The sequence below is a fragment of the Oikopleura dioica genome, chromosome XSR (assembly GCF_907165135.1).
Source record: "Oikopleura dioica chromosome XSR, OKI2018_I68_1.0, whole genome shotgun sequence".
NCBI classification, from domain to species: Eukaryota; Metazoa; Chordata; class Appendicularia; order Copelata; family Oikopleuridae; genus Oikopleura; species Oikopleura dioica.
In genome coordinates, this window is record NC_137294.1 from 5,216,090 (window position 1) to 5,234,312 (window position 18,223).

Sequence of the window (18,223 nt, forward strand, 5' to 3'; positions counted from 1 at the left end):
CTTGCAATGCTGGGATTATTTTCATGTCTTTTAAGTGCCCCTCTAGGCATCGCAGGGAAATGCATTTTTTGGAAAAATGCAGTTCAATTTTGGCGAGTTAAATTTCCATGAGGTAATTTATTGTTCAAATCAAGGAAAGCATACTTGAAAACGACTGTAGCGGCAACTGTGGTTACATGGGCAAAGACACAGGAATTGATATAAAGGCACATGATTAATTGGGGATTCAGTTGACGGGGCTAATAATCAAATAAAATAAATAACATTAACACTGTTTTTTTAGGTTGGCCATTGGCATCTATAAACTTCTAAACCGTTCTAGATATGCCCTCGTGACCAGGGCTATTGATTTCGAGTCCTTTCAAATTACCCGCGACATTTTCCGGGTAATCCGCAAGTTTCTACGCGTTTTTACGCTTTACAATAATTACTCGGGCTGCCTTATAATAGGTGAAAATATTTTTGTGAGATTAATTGACACCTAAATGGCTTTTTTAGTTGCGGGTAATCCGAAAGGACCCGGAATCAACAGCCCTGCTCGTGACCAATAACAGAAATGTAGGGGAATGTATGGTGGTGGTGCATAGAGTGTTTAAAAATTCTAGAGGTCACGTGGTATTACGTAATAGACCCCTGAAAGTCGGCATTTTTTGCCCATTTTTGACTTTGGCGACCGATTACGCGAGATCACGTGATATCTAGAATTCCAAAACCCTCTCTGCACCACCTTTGAACCCTCCTCTACAGATCCACTATAGATCATGTGACCGTAAAAACAGTGATATTGGCATTTTGATCATATTAAGGATATAGCCTGTAAAATTCAACTTTCGTAGCGGCTAAACGCGAGGTCGGATCTTTTTCATTTCAAAAGCAATCTTACCTAAAAATGGACGGAAAATTCAATTTTGGTACTTTTTTAAAATTTTTTACTCGAATTTTTCTCTCTAAAGCGATTTGAAATCTTACGATCGCGATTTCTCAAAATTTTTCCACTAATTCGCTAAAACTAAACCGTGTTCTCTGTTGTCATGATGCTAAGCTAGAAAATTGAGGGAATAAAATTCTCAAACTCGGTCATATTTTCATTCTAGTATTCTCCTCTTTCTTGCTCTTGCTTTTCTTCCCTGCGCGCTTTATCGCGTGCAGCCAATCAAAGCGCTCGCAAAAACTCTCACGCTCTCCCGGAAAAGAGGAGGCGAGAGAGCGAGCACCGAGCGCAGCGCTTTTCATAGCTTCTGCGCGCTGAGTTAGCCTCATACAAGGGTTAGGGTTAGGGCTGTAAAATCGGTTTCTTTCGGATTAAGAGAACACTGAACCGTCAATTTTGTAGATAAAGGTCTAAAGAGCCTATCTATCGAAAAAACTCGACCGATTTAGTGAAAAATTTTCGAGGAATCGCGATCGTAAGATTTCAAATCGCTCTAGAGAGAAAAATTCGAGTAAAAAATTTTAAAAAAGTACCAAAATTGAATTCTCCGTCCATTTTTAGGTAGGATTGCACTTGAAATGAAAAGATCCGACCTCGCGTTTAGCCGCCACGAAAGTTGAATTTTACAGGCTATATCCTTAAATAGAAATAAATCAGGGCACGACTTTGAGAATTATATAAAAAAGGAAGTATTGGTGCTGTCTTGGCATGTTTTTGCGAAAGAGCGAGAACTGATCTTTGCGTTGTAAAGAATTGCTCGGTTGAAGAAGTGGTTTGAAACTACAGTCAGATAGTACTGAGAAAACAATGTCGGAAAATACTGTTGAATTGTAATCGAAGCTTGTAAGAATGAAGAAAGCGGCTTTACTTGCCTTTTTTGTCGGAGAGGTTCTGATTGTCGTTGTCACTTTCATCGACGGAGAACTCCTCATCTGAGCGGCTGTCAGTGACGTTCTTGCCTTTCAGCAGCCTGTACGCCATATCGAGGATAAGATAGAACCAGTAGAGATGCAAGATTTGAAGAACCATGAGCAGGAAGTTGAAAAAGTAGTACCCAAAGAAAGGCTCGAAGAGCCACATTGACTTGATCCATGTCGTGTGAAGCACAACGAAAGGGAAGTAAATGATCCGACTGAAATTGTTGTTCAATCGAAGAAGAAAAAATTAAATTACCTTATAAAGAAAACAACTGCGAAAATGTTGAAGAAGTGATCTGCGATTGCTTGCCTCTCTGCGTAAACGAAGCATTTGGCGATTTCAAGGAAGATGTCGGATATGTCGTGAAGCCACATCACTGTAAATTTATCAAAACTTTTTCTCGCAGTAAACGATTACCTAAAACACCTATCCTCGTAAATCCGCATGCATACGAAAAAGTTATCAAAGCAATAGTCGCGACGTGATGGATGATCTGCGCGAGGAAGTCTTTTCGAATTGTGTCGGAGAGTAATGTGCAGCAGAGAGAAAGATAGAACGCCAGTTCCGCAATGTAGTAATCTGAAAGATGTTATATATGTTTGTTTCGTGTAGCAATTTTACATTTGACATCCCAGGTTAGATCCTGCAAAGGAAAGTTTCTCCAGCAGTCGAGTGTGTCCCAGAACCACGTGTTTGCCATTACAACATACGTTCCATACGAGTAGGCAAGCGTATAGAAAAAGCCGCGCCACATGGTTTCGCCGAACTTCGCCGTCAGTGGCCGTGTACCCTGAGCTTTCTTCCGTCTGAACCATCTCTCTATTCTTCGTTCATTCCAATCTTTATCCAACTTCGATAAAAGATCAGCTAAAGAAATTAGTTAACCGTCAGAAACGAAGATTTTTTACTTTACGTAAGTCTCCTCGTTCTAGACGCCTATGACTTTTTGAGTATTTTTCCAAAATAGGGCAGCTTTCAGGCTTCGCTGTACGTTTATTCTGAAAAGAAGAAGTTTAATTCAAGTAAATTTACATCATTTATCACCTTTATTCCGACTCTTTTTGCAATTGGTGTACTGATAGCTTCCTCAAACACTCTTCTTATTAAAATCATCGAAAACGCGATTGGAATCACTATCCAAAGGTCGCTCAGATGTGGGATACTTCCACCTTGATTTTTGAATTTCTCGACGTCGGCCCAGGTTACTCCCGGTGGAAGCCAGTAACGCTCGTTCCAGAAACTCTCGACTTCCATCATGTCTTATTTTGGAAATTTAAAATAGAGGAGTTGAATTTTAACAGGTAGATATGGTAATACGTAGTATCGTATGGCATCAGACTCATATATAAACAATATAAATGAGCAAAATATATGCAAAAAAAAATAGATAAAATCGGATATAAAATTGCACTTTGTGTGTACGATAGGCTTTCCTCAGTATACAGTTATGGTGAGAAGCTGGATTGTACGTATATATTTATACAGAAAAGGTTTTTTGATAAAAAAAATATCAACCAGGCTTTGAATGCTAAGAAAAGGTAAATTACAAAGTCATAACAATCATAAATGCTCATCATGCCGAGAAAATGATATTCAATAAATATTAATTATCAGAAAATTAATAAAATAGGTAAAAAGCGGATTTAGAATTGGTAGAATAAATATGGCAGCGATCGGGGACTTGGCAGGATGGACAAACTGCTAAGCTAATAATATATAAAAACTATCACAGTTGTATAGTGACACCACTAAATATCATACACTATGAATACAGTTTATGTAAATGCATCATGGAACTATTGGAGACTACGACAAGTAGCGAATGTAGTCGATCCTGTCGTAATGCACCTAGAGAATATGTTAACTAGCATTCGACGAGAAAAGCTTACTTGAGTGGAGGCAATGACACCCAAACATCCGAAGATAGCCGAGCAGGCAGCGTAGCTAAGAGGACTTTTCGTAATCGTAAGTAAAGTGGACACAATGGCGATAGGAATCATATGCGATAGGTAATAAGCCGAGTCCAAAAGTGCGTACATCTCACAGAGACCACGCTCGTAAATGTTATCCTCCCCAACGGCCTTGAATAATGCAATTATCGCGACAAGAGAAATCAATGAAAGACTTACGTTGCTTTTGGCTTCTTTGTGGTACTGTGATAAAAGAGAATAGGGAAGGACTTGAAGAGCTGCGAGCAAAAAACCAGTCAGTGACGTGGCGCAAATGACGATTGGAACTGATCGGGAAACAAAAATAATTGCTGCAGCGAAGGAAAATGAAATCTAATAACAGTCATATGTTCTGGTACATCAACTAGTGATCTTACACAAGAGTAGACGAAGGCATTGCGGCGGCCCATCATTTTGATTATGTCTTCCGCGTAGAAGGCACAAATTACCCCGACGACGTTCTGTAAGAAAAGTCCTATAGAACCGTAGCGGATGCCCTCTTCGTACAGGTTTCGTAACTCAGAGCCGACTTCTGCGTTTGGATCCCCGTTGAAGATTACTTCTGCGAAGTACTCCGTGTAGTAAGTGATCTGAAATAACAATCAAATCGACACCAGAACGAGTTCTTTACCAGATTCATTAGTCCCATCCATCCACAGAAATGCGCGAACCAAAGTCGATGAAACATGTTTGGCATAGTAATTAAACTTCGAATCATCTCCGCCAGCGAGCAGAAAAACATTCGGATAGCCTTGAATCAAGAGTTCAAACGGTGGGAAGTATTTTGATCGTGACTTACCGCGGGTATTTTGAAGACGATCAGTGGAGCGCGTACAACCATGGTAGTTATTGCAGAGATGGAGATAAGCCCCTGCGGGTTGCCTTCAGTGTCCTAGAAAATTCGTCAAAATAAATTTGTGCGGAAACAGCAGAACTGTAAAAGTGGACGATCGGACAGCAGCCATCGACATCATCACCAACGAAGCGTAGACAAAGAACAGGGTCAAGAACAAAAGCTTGTCTGCTCCTCCGAGGAAAGTAGAAAGCCACAAGTTTTTCAAATCGATACTGCAGAAGAGATATGCCAGCGAGCCGCCAGCAGATACCATTAATGATTTGATGCCGAATGCCTAATTTCAGCCTTATTAATTGCGTCCTTGATAGAAGAAGTACCTTTTGGACAAATCCTTTGGACTCGTAAAGATCATCAAGAAGCGCTTCGAATGGAGTGTAGCACAAGCTGACACAACTGTCGAGTAAGACTATTCCCGAAAAGAGCAAGCCAAGATGGATGAGACCAGAGTATTTTTCGGGGAGTACTTTCGAAATCGTGGAACTTTAGAATTTAGCAAATATAACGACTGAATCAGTTTTACACTAACCTATAAGGAATGAGAAGGAGGGCAAGCAAGATTGCCAGGGAGATACAGAAAATAAATGGTGTTCGTTTTCCATGGCGGGACTGACAATCGTCAGACCAGGCACCAATTCGGGGGCCCACGATCATCGCAAGAAGAGGGCCACAGCCAAGAACGCAGCCGACCGTGTCGCTCTGGAGATCCGAGCTCATCAAGCTGGGCACGATGAATGTAAAGGCGGCACATGATACGAAATCAAGCCCAGCTGGCAGCGAGTTGACCTTGATAAGCTCCCACAAGGACAACTTGTGTAGCATTGTAGAATTTATAACGATTCCATTGCTTCTCGACGCATCACCAACGATGCAGGGTCATCTTTCCATCTGATATATAATGATTAAGAGACGAGCTGAGAGCATGAGCTTATAAAAATTGTAGATCTTTTACATAGTAATGTATGTGCTCGACAACGAGAGCTATATCTCAGTTTGTTAGACATGCAAGGATTTGCGCACAGAGCCAGATTTCACTTATTAAAAAGTTTTGCGAGCGGATATCAGCATCGTGGCTGTGGGCGCAAGAAAGTTTTATTTGAGTTAGAAATAATAAGCTGATAATATCATATTCTGCAATAACTGATAGTGATATCGGATCAAATTTGAGGTCCGGGGTAGGAGTCAGTCAGGCACTTGTTTTTGTCAATGTTTGTCTGTACAAGTCGGGGTAGCTGGGCAGTTGAGTTTGGTCGACCAAAGTCGCAGCGTTATTTATAAAGTGCTTCGCTGTATTATTACCCCATTTATGGCGATAGATAATGTGTGTAGCGACTATGACAAGCGCTATTACTATAAACTGTTTCAAGTTTGTTTCAAGTTTGCTTTGAACTTTGCGGAATTCTGTACTACTATAATACAAAAAAGAAACCATCGGATGGAACCAAAGAGTACTCCGGTGGATCGACGACCAGATACAAATGCAGGCAGTGCATCCCCTCCCCATTTTCTGACTCGACATGAGATCAATATTGACAAATATGACAATGTAGGACCCCCAGTCACGCAAGTTATGATCACAACACCTACATCAATACAAAAGTATAACAAATGGAGAAATAAAGATCTGCCACAGGAACTGTTAGTAGCAGAGGATGGAAGAGAGAGTATCTAATCTAACATCAAGCACAAAAAATAATCGACGTAATGAATTTAACTTGGCTACACCAAAATGAGCGTCGCCATAAAGCGCGAGCCTTTTCTTAATATATTTTGTTTAATAGAGATGAAAGAGAGTGTACTGAAAATAGATTTGGGATTGGGGACAAGGAAGCACAGAAGAGGCCGGTAGCCAGCATCTGATTTTATAGCCGAATTCCACCTTCGTTCCACTTTGGCGCCTAATCGGAGATCTTCTGGTTTTCGAGGCGCTCGGCCACTTTGTCAGTGGGATCCTCCATCTTTTTCTCTTTCAGCACCTTACAAATTAATTCTATAATTTAATTCAAAAAATTAAAAAGATTAACCTCTTCTCGTGGCTTGGCCGCGCCGAAAATGGAACTTCTAGCCTTGTCTTCTGATGATTTTTCCGCAGGCTTCGTCGAACCCTTTGGCATCAAATTTAATCTTGGCCGGCCAGAAGTTGATGGATTTGCTGGAGGTAAGCCACTGTCTTGTCCACGTCTATCAGAATATCTGTCGTCTCGGGGACGATCACCTCGGAAACCTCCATCTCGTCCGCCTAAAAAATGATCACGAATCCAATTTCAGGTTTTTTCTCACCTCCAAAGCTCCCTGGTCCTCCTCGTCCGGATGGCCCCGGGTACCCTCTGTCGCTAGAAAAAATTTTCAATCTTGGTTTCACACGCGTACATTTCGCGAAACCGCAGAAATGCGTCGTATAAACAACAATCAACGGCGATAACCTGGTATTAAGACTTACTGGTCTCTGTTGTCTCCTCTGAAACCACCGTCTCTATCGCTGTGACCTCCTCTGCCTCCTCCACGGCCACCTCGACCGCCACGGTCGCCTCCACCTCGTCGGTTATCTCTGTTTTCAGCAATATCGATACGAATCTTTTTGCCATTTTCAATTTGCTAAAAATCAATGAATTTCAAGAAGCACAGCTTTACATTACCGCTCCATCAACAGCAAGCGCGCTTTTCAAGTCATCAACCGTCTCGAACTCGACGTATGCATATCCACGGAAGGCTGCGGTTTCCCGATCGCGAACCATTCGGATTTGCTTTACCTAACGTAGAAAAATTTCAGTTAGAGAATATCCAAATCGCAAAAGGTTACCTGCTGGTCAGGGAAAATGTGATCGAAGTCACCCTGAACAAGGGTATCTGGAAGGTTTCCTACATATGCAGTAAATGGAGGCTCGGTTGGCTATTTGAGGGTTGAAAAAACAAGAAATTTAGCATTGATAAAAACTTTGGCTTTCAACCCATAGCAGTTGTTTTCTGCGGCCCCCGGAACGCCCTCCACCATAACTCATGGTCGTCTTAAAACAGAAGATAATAATTTTCAATAGGTAGAAGCATTTTGTTAGATTGCACATGAGTAGGAAGAAGGGAACTGAAGATATTATATAAAAGTAAACGCAGCAAAGAAACCCAGTAAAAATACAATGAAAGTTACATAGGCTGTAAATTTATACTAGAAGCAGGCATACTCATTAAATTACTTTTATGGCTGCCTAATGGTGCTGGGGTTAGCGTGGGGGGAGGACTGTTGGTATAAATCTGCTTGAGAATCAATAATGCCGCGTCTTCGGATGTCCAGTAGCAGCGGTGAGCAGAAGGAGCGAACATGTACTCGTTAAACATCTCTAGCGGGCGCTCTTGGAGCTAAAAAGGTGTTTAAGACTTTATCTTGTGTGCTCAAACAATCTGGTCAATATTAACTGAGTGAGAAAGAAACTGCTGGCCAATAGTTAAAATCAACACCTTCACAACAAATTACACGCGTTTATCTAGAAACCACTGCAGTTCTCAATTACCTGATAATCAATGCGCTCTCCCGAATTAAGCTGGCCCATATCAAAGTCTTCCTTAACAGAGGAAGAGGTGTCGGAATCTGCGCGCGCTCTGGCAGACTATGAAAATGAATAAAAAAGATGCAAACACATTTAAAGGTACCTGAATCATTTCGTTTGCAAGTTGCTCCGCCTGCTGCTGATCCTCGTCATAGCCGGCGGCTCTCTTGACAGTGGACATAACTGTTTTCATAGTGCTCATCAAGCCCGACCTAAACTCGGCAGCGGCTTTGCCAAGATTGTCGGCTAGTTCCAAATGAAGACGCTTTCGACCCTTGTGATGAGGAACTTGCGACGGCTTTGGTGGACATGGCGAGACGATAAATGGTTCTAGACGATAGGCGAAAGGATCCATCGGATGGAAAAGATTGTAGAAACGCCCACAGGTCGGAAGACTGAATTCATAGCCAAGGGCCTCCATTCCGCGTAGAGCTAGCAATAGTCCAGTTGGTGAGCCAAGGGTGAATACTCCATCTGGTTTGAAATTGAGCTTCGGATATCTATGAGAATTACATGCTTACGAAAGAAAATCGAAATCACACCGACCTAATACTTGGTTGACCAGCACCATAGTCGTATTGTTTATACTCAACATTGACCGTCATGCCTTCCTCCAAATCGATGTTTGGAATTTCATCTTGCTTGATTTCGGGTATCGAAATCTCTTTTCTTGTATTGGACGAAATGTACTTTATAAAAACATTAAAATGAAAATCTTTCAGGAGTACTCACCTGAAGAAGCTTCTTTCTTGGGCCTAGTGGTAATCCTAACGACTCAATATCCTGTTGCTCGAGCATCATTAGTGATGAGACATCAATCTGTTCCTGTTGTAAGATCGGTTCGACGCTCTCGATATTCAGGCTTTTTAACAATTCTAGGGAACATAGTGTTAATTTCGGTTTCCTTTCAAATTTTGATGACAAACCTGCTAGTGACGTAGGTTGAGTTTCATTTTGCGAATTGGAAGCAGGTGGAACTGACGGGGAAATTTCGACGCACTCTGGCTTCTTTTCCTTCTGGTTTTGATTTTGCAAGAGGTCGAACAGCATCAGACCGGATATACCATGTCCAATGAGATGAACTGAGCCCGAAAAGTTAGGATTTTTTTCCCTATAAAGGCCGAGAATTGTTTCTAGCTGCAGCGTCAGTGACTCGATCATTGGCTGGGCATAAATAGGTGAACTGTAGAACATAACATCGGCTACAGCAGCACTGCTGAACTCTCGAAGACGAGGAATTGAACTTATTGAAAGCTCCTTTACTACTTCTGCTGTTCCAGAAAGCTGCTCGCTGTGAGCGTCTTGCCAAATAATCGGCTAAATTAAATCGGTTTGCAAGTTAAATAGAATATTACTTACTAAAATATCTATGCGCTGTTTGTGACCAAAGTGAGACTGCCGCATGTCGAGCAAACGGTTTCGGAAAGAGTCGACGAGTCCCACTGATGTTTCCGCGGCCGAACCATCGCATGCAACTAGAATTAGTCCACAGGCAGCGCCAACCGGTTCACTTAGAGGTACTCGAAGACCGAGTTCGTTGTGGCGAACGTTGCGCCTAACAAACTGCATCTGGGGCGCACCTGGCGGAACATAACCTTGCTCGTCCGGGGAGCACCCAGGAGGCAAGTACACTACAGACTGAGAGTTGTGCATAACTGCGTGGCCGATTGGAAGTTGGACCTTCTTGGGGAAGCCACCAGAATTTAGCTCCATGTCAATAGCTTCGCCACAGTCTTCAGACAAAGGTTGATAAACGCCATCCACTTGTCCGTAATAATAACCTCGACGGATGCGAATTGGATCTTCTGCCCAATACTGTGCATGACGAGTCCCATCCATCAAGTCGACCTCATATCGCCCGGACATTACTTTCACTCGTTCAGTTGTTCCTTCGTTGAATTTGGACTCGATCAGCGAAGAGTCAGCCGTTGAGAAGGGAAGCCATCTGTCTGAATCTTTCGTCGAAGCCGAATTCTCATAGAACCAGACGACATTATCCTCTGGTAAAACTGGTGGCGCTGGATTTGGAGCTTGAGTGGCTGTTTTCGGCGGCGTTTGGGCGCCATAGTAAGAGGGCGGTGGAGCAGAGGCCGCGTTGAAAGTCGGAGGCGGCTGCTGTGGAAGTGCTACTGGGGGGAGGGGGTTATACGTATGAGGAGGAAGACGCCCTGGTGGAGGCGCTGTTGTTGGTGGAGCATTAGTAGGGGAAAATGCCGGCACTGGTGCGGCACCGATAAAACTCATTCCAGGAGTAGCGGCATATCGATTCGTCTGAGCCGCAGGCTTCGGAGATTGCAAATTATGTGCTGGCAGTGGCGGAAGAGAGGGCGAGGGAGTAAAGGAGGAGGGCGGTACTAGAGAAGTGGGGACTGTTGATGATGGAGCCATAGCTGGTTGAGTTACTGGCGCAGGTACCGGCGCAGGTACCGGCGCAGGGACGAAGAATTGCGGCTGATCGTCAGTATCGTCATTGCTGAATAACAAATTCGACATCTAAAATCATTCATCATGCGCATAGAGAATTTTTTCTAAAAATATAAAATGTATATGTTGTTTACAAAATTATATGTTGCAAGGTAAATGCTTGTATAATCAAATCTGGCCAGCGATGATCTGTTTTTGAAGTTGATTTGCATATTCGGGATCGGCCTTAGCTGCGGCGTGAAGGAGTTCCACCGAGTATTCGTAATCAGGCAGCGTGCCACGGCCAAGTTGAAGACATCGAGAATAAATGAAGGCGCCCAGACAGAAGCCCTAGATATTTGATAGCTTGTTTTGGAAATACCGCGGAAAGGAAACCTTTTTGAAGTGCTCATCTTTTTCCGAAAAGTCAAAATCGGATGATGCCTCGCAGACACTGAAAACAAAGTTCATTTTAATTTGAAGCACGAGGGGAGGGGAGAACTCGCGTCACTCACCGCTTTGACTGTTGAGCTGCTTCGGTAAACATTTTTCGCTTATAATAAAGCTCAGCCAGCATTGCGCGGCCCAACGCACTACCGTTGTTGGCAGATCGTTTGAAACAGTTCATCGCTTTCGTCGTGCTTTGTGCAATCCCCTGATTAATTTTTATATCTCCGGCTTGGATAAAAAAAAAATCCGCGATGAGAGCCGACATCAATTTTATTAATCCCACCTCGCCTTGAAGATAAAATTTGCCAATGATTGCCTGACTCGGGACATGGCCCGCTCCAGCCGCGTTTTGGTGCCAGTAGAAGCATTTTTCTACGTTTTTGTAAACGGGATGAGCGTAGAACTTGCTCAATTCGATCATCGCATCGAGCAGCCCGTTCCCCTCGGCGGCAGCCTTTGTCCAGTACTCTTCAGCTTTCTGAAATGTTGGAAAGAAAAACGCGTTAACTCCTTACCGGTGCATTGTGAGGGAATGAATCCCAGTAGGCACGGCCAAGATTCAAAAAAGCGTTTTGTAGTAGATGTTCTTGTTTCTCATCTGAACGAAACATTATCAAGATGAATTTAATGATTTTAGGGTGCACCTTTTTGAGCGAGATCGACGACTTCTTCCATAAGAGCGATTGCTGCTTGTGTATCTTTTTCGACGCCCCTGCCATCGTACAAATATGCTGCCTTTTGATAGAGCGCTGAGAGCGAGCCAAGAGAAGCAGCTTCATCGAAGATTTTGAAGGCTTCATCTTCCTGATCTTCTTCTTGATATGCGATACCGAGAAGGAGCTTGACTTTTAAATCATCCGACTGTCAAGAGTTAAAAAGCACCAGCATTTTTTCTCGTAGTTTTATATATAGAAAAAAAAAATTTCTTTTTCTCCTTGAAAAAGTTAAAACTTTCAGAACAGAGCAAAAATTTATTACTCTTTCCTGCGTCTTCAAAATTTCTATGACCTCTGGGATAGTCGCTTCTGGAGAAACATCAATGCCCAAAGACTGACACGACTCGATTACGCTCATTCTGATCAGATAAACGTTCAATTCACCAAGTTGAATTTGTCAAAGCAGTTTATTTCTTTCCGTGTTGCAAGTATTTTTCTAATTCAATCTATTGCACAGAGATTTGATTCTGAAGAATCAAGAGTGTGAAGTTCGCGTCCAGGGTGGAAAAAATTAAAGAAGAAAGGCTTTCTACAGTTGATTCGTCGAGTTACCATTGTATGTTGGTCGATCAGCATCGTCTTGTAAATCAGCAATACGACGCTTTAAAAATTTTGATAAGTTTATCAAGAAGAAAAACAAGTGCTACTCTTTGAGGGCGTTGGGTCGAACTGGTCGTGGCTGGCTGCCTTGGAGGAGGTGCAGTATTTGGGCCGAAAATACTGGCAAGACCTCGGATAAGAAGATCTACAACATCATTAACTAGTGGTCAATCAAAAATGTTTACTAATTGGAAAAAAGATGAGGGCCCAGAGCCATCCGACAATGCCGGATTGTGACATCTGCGTGCCACTGACATCTTGAACGACTATCAGAACTGCTGAAGGAGCGAGCCCGAGATCTCTCATCGTTTTCGTCTCTTCATCTTTGTCAATAAGTCTGTTTGGCATCATTTGGCGGAATTTGAAAGCTCTTTAATATGAATTTTTTATTTCCGGTTCTTCAATGGTGATTTTCTCTCACCCTTTAACCTTATTATCGCTGACTAAGAGGTCGCGAGCGTTTTGAAGAGGATCGTCGGCTTCGAATGTATAAGTGATAGAAGCGCCATTGCCGAGGCGGATAGAAAGACGCGCTTTGCTCGCTTTAGCACGCTGAATCTCTTCTTGCTTTTCGCGTTCGGCACGCAACTTCTCCTCTCTAAGCCGATTAGTTTCTGCATCCCTCGCGGTTTTCTCCGCGTTGTAGGCTGCCGCTCGGTTCCGCTTGTCTTCCTCAATTTGAGCCCGTACTCTCGCGAGGTGTTCTGCGTCAGCTTTCTTTTCTGCGGCACGCTTATTTCGGTTTGCGATGATCTTTAGTTCGTCTTCCTCTCGCTTTCGTCTTCTAAAAGGAAATTTTATTTTTTTCGAAAATAAAAGGGGAACTCACGCTTCTGCCATTTTCTTTCCCTCTTCTCTTCGTTTAATCTCGTCTTGTCGCTTCTTTTCCGCGGCTTCTTTTGCTTTTTGCTCTCGAACCGCATCAATTTTGCGCCTGTACTCTTCTGCCTTCTCTGCTAACCTTGTGGCTTTTTCTTCAGGAGTCTCTGAAGGTTCTGAAGTTCCAGGAGTTTCAGAATGCATGTTTGAGTTCGTGCTGCTTGAACATTCTTTACTAGGCGCGTCAGGCGTTGTCTAAAGACACGTAAGCTTTATACACCTCCACCATGACTCATTCGAATTCCTTTAATATTTAATGAACAATATTGATTACCTTTTCGTTGATAATCCCAACTGCCGTTCTAAGAATCTGTGCTTGTGTGATTGTTCCTTTCAGCGGCTCTCTTATCATTTCACCGCCGCTGTTCATGAAGAAAATCATCGGAGTGCCTTCGATTGTCCAGAACTGGTTAAAATCTATAAACCCTTGTGTGCCCTCCTGCAAACGCAGAGCGATGCAATGTGGTTGAACTTTTGAATGCATTATTGGACTTTCGAAGATTTTCTCAACATCTTGTGAGGCTGAGTTGCTGCCACTGGCAACAACGACTTTCAAAGGAGTTTTTCAATATTTTTTATTTCGTGACTTTTGATTGAAAGGTAGAACCTAGGAATCCTAGCCTAGGATCGACAAATGCCCCCGAAATCCGGATCGGGTTTTCATCGGATTTTCTTGAAGTCTGATTTTTCCGATTGGGTTTTTATCGGGTTTTTGTAGGATTTTTCGGGTTTTTGTCGGGTATTTTTCGGATTTTTATCGGGTCTTTGTCGAATCCAACAAAAACCCGACAAAAACGTCGGTTTTCGATCGGGTGTCAGGTGGGACTTGTCGATCCTAGGAAAGAACGAGATTTTCAAACCCTGCCTAAAAATTTATCTTGGCTAACAATCGCCTGAATCGCTGAGGCTATATCTCCGGACCACCACATATACCCAGTATCGATTTTTCCTCACTAAAGCAAGAAGAGTCAACTCTAGCTTATTACTGAATTAATCAAAATGATATTGTGCGGAAATAACACAGGGTTGAAGAATTAAAAGGATGAACCATGAGACATTGTCAAAAGCTAAATACTGTCACAAACTGTTCCGTCGCGGACATGTCACATTAAGACTCGGTTATGAAATGACAGTAATTATTATAATACAGGTAAAGGGATCCGAAATACATCGGGTCAGCGGCTGATGATGAACTTAAAGACAACGAAGGATATAAACTTAAAATCATGAAGAATTCCATTGAAAAAGGTGAATGAATATAGAGTTAGAAATACACAAACCTCGCTTTCTAGAGATTGCTGATTAGAAGAAGAGAAAACTTAAAATATGCATTAACAAGCTACATGGGTTGAAATGAGTTTGGCTTAGTTTAATCCGAGGTAAAGACATGGCATGAGAAGGTCTGCAAGGTATCGACTTGAATTGTGCTGCACCTGATTCTTTTGCAGTGAGACCTGAATTTGCACTTCCGGAGCAGTGATAGTTTGGAAAAGGAGACTCGACTACTAGCACTACACTAACTAGATTGATGGAATTTATATCTGCCTGATCAATTTTTGTACTTTTGATTTTTGTATTTTTCGATATATATTGCAAAGCGGACTAGATTCTAGTTTTGGCTAATGGAAAGAGAAGAAAGTACAAAGGAAAAGCAGGACTTCCGAGAGTGACAGAGTTGAACTGGTGTGGCTGACTGCAATCGCGTGATCACAGAAAGCAGGGCCTCGTCACTTAGAACTCGAGATAAATAGAGGCAACACACAAATTGTAGACGGACGCTTCGAAGAAGGAGTAAAGGCAAGACAGTATTTCAGATTAGGTACTGTGGCTCCGCGATTTCAGCTCGTGGTTGTATCTCCAGTCGCCTTTCGCGTTTTTCGTAAAGAGTTTTTGCTGGTAAGTGATTTTGTTCTCCTCGCGGTATTTGCGCTCGTCACGCTGCTTCTGCTCCAGACGACGCTTTCCAGTTGTCGCTTTTTCGATGTCGTTGATTTTCAAATTCTGAATATTGCTGTTTAAGTCACTATACAAGTGGACTCGGTTTTTACCTCTGTAACGTCCTTCCAGAGACGCCTTGATTCTGTTGGTTCTTGCTGGCTAATACTTTTGACAAACTTTCGACTAACTGGAATTTTGCGAGTATCAACAAACTCGTTGGGGCCTCGCTTTTCACCATTCACATTTTCAGTCCAGTGAAAGTCCGCGTTCCATTCTCCCTCGAATTCCGCAAAGGGTTTCTTTGCCTTAATAAGTTACGATGAATTCGTTTTCATTATTCGAAGTTACGTTTGGCTCGAAGCACTGTGCGCTGACTTTATGCATCTTGCCACCAATGAAGGATTTCGTATGGAACTTGACGTCCGCACGGTAGCCAGTCGATGACGTCAGCTTCGTGTCACCACCAAGTTCCACCCAAGGTACGGTTAAAATCGACCGACAGTAGCCACACGGAAATGTCAGCTCGTAGCTTTCGTTTAGATCCAAAAGTTCTGGAAACATTTTATATTTGATTTGGTATCACGGAAGACTCACCAAGCTTCCCATTTCCGATATTCTCGACTCCTATAGACAAGCCGTGGAACTGTGATTTCGTCCAGATATGCCCACTAAACTGTATCCTTTTTTGGACATTTTCTGCGTAGAAAGCAGACACAGGAGGATGGTGGGAGACTTGCTCGGCCAGAAAGCTGACATCGTCCTCTTTCGACCAAGGAACTGGGCCTCGTTTATTCAAAGGGCTTTCTGAGTCTGGAGAGCCAGTCTTCCAAAAGCAGCGGAATGTTTCCCCAATTATAGGATTGTATGGCTAATTTCAAGTGTGACGCAGATCAATAATGTATTCACTCTACCTTTTTGGCAACAGAACCGTTTCGACCTGCATGAAAGGAGGTCAAATACCATTTGATTACAGCAATCAATCTTTCACGCGGCGTGGGGAAAGTTGGAATCATGGAGAAAAAATCAGGATGAGCAAAGAAGTCGGAATACATTTCCAGCAGCGACCTCCGTTCCAAGATAAATGTTGGCAGTACAACTGACAGCATTATTTAAATTCCATAGCATGCAAAAATTTACCTGTTGTGAGATCCATGCCGATTCTCACTTGCTTGATTAGGTGCAGAATGACTGACTTGTGGGCTTCAACGCCCTCCCCTTCCTTGCCCCCTCTATCATTTTCTTCTTCCATAAATTCAACTGGCTCTTGTCCACTCATCCTAAAAATAGAGATAGCTTCTTTGACTTCAAAAGAGAGTAAGATGACGCATTTGGGTGTCAAAATTTTACGATAGGCAAAGACCCGAAATGTCACTTGCTAAATGCAGTCAGTCGAGAGTTGATTGCCCTAAATACCTTTGCGATGAAAGTGATTTCTTAAGTCTCTAGAAAGGAAAGCGGACTCGCGCCGATTCGATAAAAATCCATTGGCGTTGGGCAACCGCAAATGGTTGAACCCCTTAGGGAGTCAAGTATATACGACCCTGAGTAGAATTAAAAATTAACTTCATTGCCATCGTCCAGCATGTACATCTAGTGCGCTTTCACTGGCGATCGCAAAGTGACATTTATTATGAACAATCTAGCTGTACGTGCCGTAGTTACCTCTAACCCGTTCCTCTGTGTCCGGCGTTTTATAATTTATTTATCGAATTGGTGTTACACAGAGCGACGTTTTAACGAGCTTTAGATTTCCTTTTTTATTGGTCCCGCGGATTCAGAGGGCAAAGGAGAAGATGATTTAGACAGCCCGATAATGAGGTCTCTGTTATTTTCCCGTAAAATGCGCGAACAATGAAAGTAATCACTATAAAACTTACATGACTCTATGCTCTGATACATCGTCGCAATCATGGAATTCATCGTCCGAGCTTGTCAGCGTTTCCTGATGGCTCACCGCGATTGGGCTAAAGTCGCTCATAGAATCACATTTTTTCTCTTTGACGGCAATCTCGGCAGACGAGTTATTTTTCGTCTCATCGACTTGTTTGGACCGGTTGCTCTCTTTGCTGCTTCCAGCTGCAGCGCGCAACATAAGGGCTCCTTCGGCACCGTTTTCTATCAGACCAGATGTGAGTGTTGCTACGCAAGATCGATACGCGATAAATTAACGATTCGATTATATATGGCCTTTTGGCTTCCAGTCTACTTAAGATATTAAGGGAGTGACGAGTGATTTTAGGAATATTAGATCCTTTCCTAAAGTAGCTGCTTCCGTTGCCGATGAGTTTTGTGTTTCGATTTGAATCTTTTCTATGAGCTGCAGATATTGTTCCGCTTCTTCTATTCGGCGCTGGATGTCTCCGTTTTCATCGATGAAAAGCTTTGAAAGTATCAATTATTTGCTCTTTTCGATTTCATGAAATCAAGGAAGAATACGAGTAGACCATAACAAAATTAGCCTTAAATTGACACTTTCCTGATTGTTCGTTTTGGAGTTTCGGATGGCGTTGTCAAGCTCTGACACCCATTTATCTCGCTCAACAATATCGGGCGCCTGAGAAAAAAATGACGTCGCAGTTCGCAATGACTGGTGATACCTGAAAGTGATAAGTGTGATCGTCCACTGTAACACTAAAGTTACAGTCCTCTTCGATGTTCAGCAATGCTTGTTCGAGTGAGAGTTGTCCACGTTTTTCACCGATTTGACGTTTTTCTTTTGAAGTATAATAGGTAAGAATGTTATCTTGAAGCACAAACCATCGCCACGCCCAGCCCCTCATTACGTTAGTCCACTATCTTTGGTTCATAAAAGTCGAACTTTAACGATAACAAACATGCGAAAGGAAAGAAACTCAAACACGATTAAATTGAACCCAAATCTTGCAAAGTGGCCCCTCATGTCCCCGGTACAGGCCATTCTTACGATACAAGTTCGACCGGCTTAAAAATGGAATGCGTGTTAGTAATCGTGAGGCTGGCTGGCTTGGCTTAGTTGCAATGAATAAAACGGGTACAGTGCTAGGGTAATCAAAGAATGAGTTAATCAG

General features: G+C 42.6%; 7 protein-coding genes across 7 annotated transcripts; all 7 read right to left on the reverse strand.

Moving 5' to 3' along the window:
• Positions 1-77: 77 nt before the first annotated feature.
• LOC145707550 (ceramide synthase 2-like) lies at positions 78-3,104 on the reverse strand. The gene is made up of 6 exons (XM_081785095.1): positions 2,894-3,104; positions 2,763-2,847; positions 2,471-2,716; positions 2,267-2,428; positions 2,105-2,225; positions 78-2,063 (listed from the first exon to the last, which is right to left on the reverse strand). Exons 1-6 carry the CDS (start codon positions 3,101-3,103, stop codon positions 1,796-1,798), a joined length of 1,092 nt encoding a protein of 363 aa, XP_081641221.1. The 5' UTR covers position 3,104; the 3' UTR covers positions 78-1,795.
• Positions 3,105-3,155: 51 nt separating this feature from the next.
• On the reverse strand, positions 3,156-5,484 carry LOC145706382 (solute carrier family 45 member 3-like). The gene is made up of 9 exons (XM_081783771.1): positions 5,181-5,484; positions 4,972-5,134; positions 4,734-4,928; positions 4,598-4,690; positions 4,430-4,549; positions 4,176-4,388; positions 3,979-4,131; positions 3,739-3,930; positions 3,156-3,697 (listed from the first exon to the last, which is right to left on the reverse strand). The coding sequence occupies exons 1-9, from the start codon at positions 5,471-5,473 to the stop codon at positions 3,656-3,658; spliced, it is 1,464 nt and encodes a 487-aa protein (XP_081639897.1). The 5' UTR covers positions 5,474-5,484; the 3' UTR covers positions 3,156-3,655.
• An 82-nt stretch (positions 5,485-5,566) lies between these two features.
• Positions 5,567-7,657, reverse strand: LOC145706383 (eukaryotic translation initiation factor 4H-like). Its single transcript, XM_081783772.1, has 7 exons — positions 7,605-7,657; positions 7,452-7,540; positions 7,288-7,401; positions 7,092-7,246; positions 6,932-6,984; positions 6,676-6,890; positions 5,567-6,627 (listed from the first exon to the last, which is right to left on the reverse strand). The coding sequence occupies exons 1-7, from the start codon at positions 7,648-7,650 to the stop codon at positions 6,550-6,552; spliced, it is 750 nt and encodes a 249-aa protein (XP_081639898.1). The 5' UTR covers positions 7,651-7,657; the 3' UTR covers positions 5,567-6,549.
• Positions 7,658-7,683: 26 nt separating this feature from the next.
• On the reverse strand, positions 7,684-10,683 carry LOC145706384 (triacylglycerol hydrolase DDHD2-like). Its single transcript, XM_081783773.1, has 7 exons — positions 9,550-10,683; positions 9,117-9,507; positions 8,923-9,065; positions 8,737-8,879; positions 8,294-8,690; positions 8,155-8,250; positions 7,684-8,002 (listed from the first exon to the last, which is right to left on the reverse strand). The coding sequence occupies exons 1-7, from the start codon at positions 10,681-10,683 to the stop codon at positions 7,790-7,792; spliced, it is 2,517 nt and encodes an 838-aa protein (XP_081639899.1). The 3' UTR covers positions 7,684-7,789.
• Positions 10,684-10,716: 33 nt separating this feature from the next.
• LOC145707862 (LRP2-binding protein-like) lies at positions 10,717-12,117 on the reverse strand. The gene is made up of 7 exons (XM_081785445.1): positions 12,028-12,117; positions 11,688-11,904; positions 11,559-11,641; positions 11,327-11,521; positions 11,109-11,248; positions 10,990-11,047; positions 10,717-10,944 (listed from the first exon to the last, which is right to left on the reverse strand). Exons 1-7 carry the CDS (start codon positions 12,115-12,117, stop codon positions 10,783-10,785), a joined length of 945 nt encoding a protein of 314 aa, XP_081641571.1. The 3' UTR covers positions 10,717-10,782.
• A 30-nt stretch (positions 12,118-12,147) lies between these two features.
• LOC145710639 (uncharacterized) lies at positions 12,148-14,241 on the reverse strand. The gene is made up of 7 exons (XM_081788434.1): positions 14,104-14,241; positions 13,513-13,787; positions 13,189-13,433; positions 12,781-13,143; positions 12,545-12,729; positions 12,407-12,504; positions 12,148-12,360 (listed from the first exon to the last, which is right to left on the reverse strand). The coding sequence occupies exons 1-7, from the start codon at positions 14,165-14,167 to the stop codon at positions 12,289-12,291; spliced, it is 1,302 nt and encodes a 433-aa protein (XP_081644560.1). The 5' UTR covers positions 14,168-14,241; the 3' UTR covers positions 12,148-12,288.
• LOC145710638 (oxysterol-binding protein-related protein 9-like) lies at positions 14,218-17,956 on the reverse strand. The gene is made up of 10 exons (XM_081788432.1): positions 17,774-17,956; positions 17,653-17,730; positions 17,433-17,556; positions 17,054-17,315; positions 16,314-16,453; positions 16,088-16,272; positions 15,771-16,044; positions 15,525-15,727; positions 15,287-15,481; positions 14,218-15,239 (listed from the first exon to the last, which is right to left on the reverse strand). The coding sequence occupies exons 1-10, from the start codon at positions 17,954-17,956 to the stop codon at positions 15,054-15,056; spliced, it is 1,830 nt and encodes a 609-aa protein (XP_081644558.1). The 3' UTR covers positions 14,218-15,053.
• Positions 17,957-18,223: the final 267 nt, after the last annotated feature.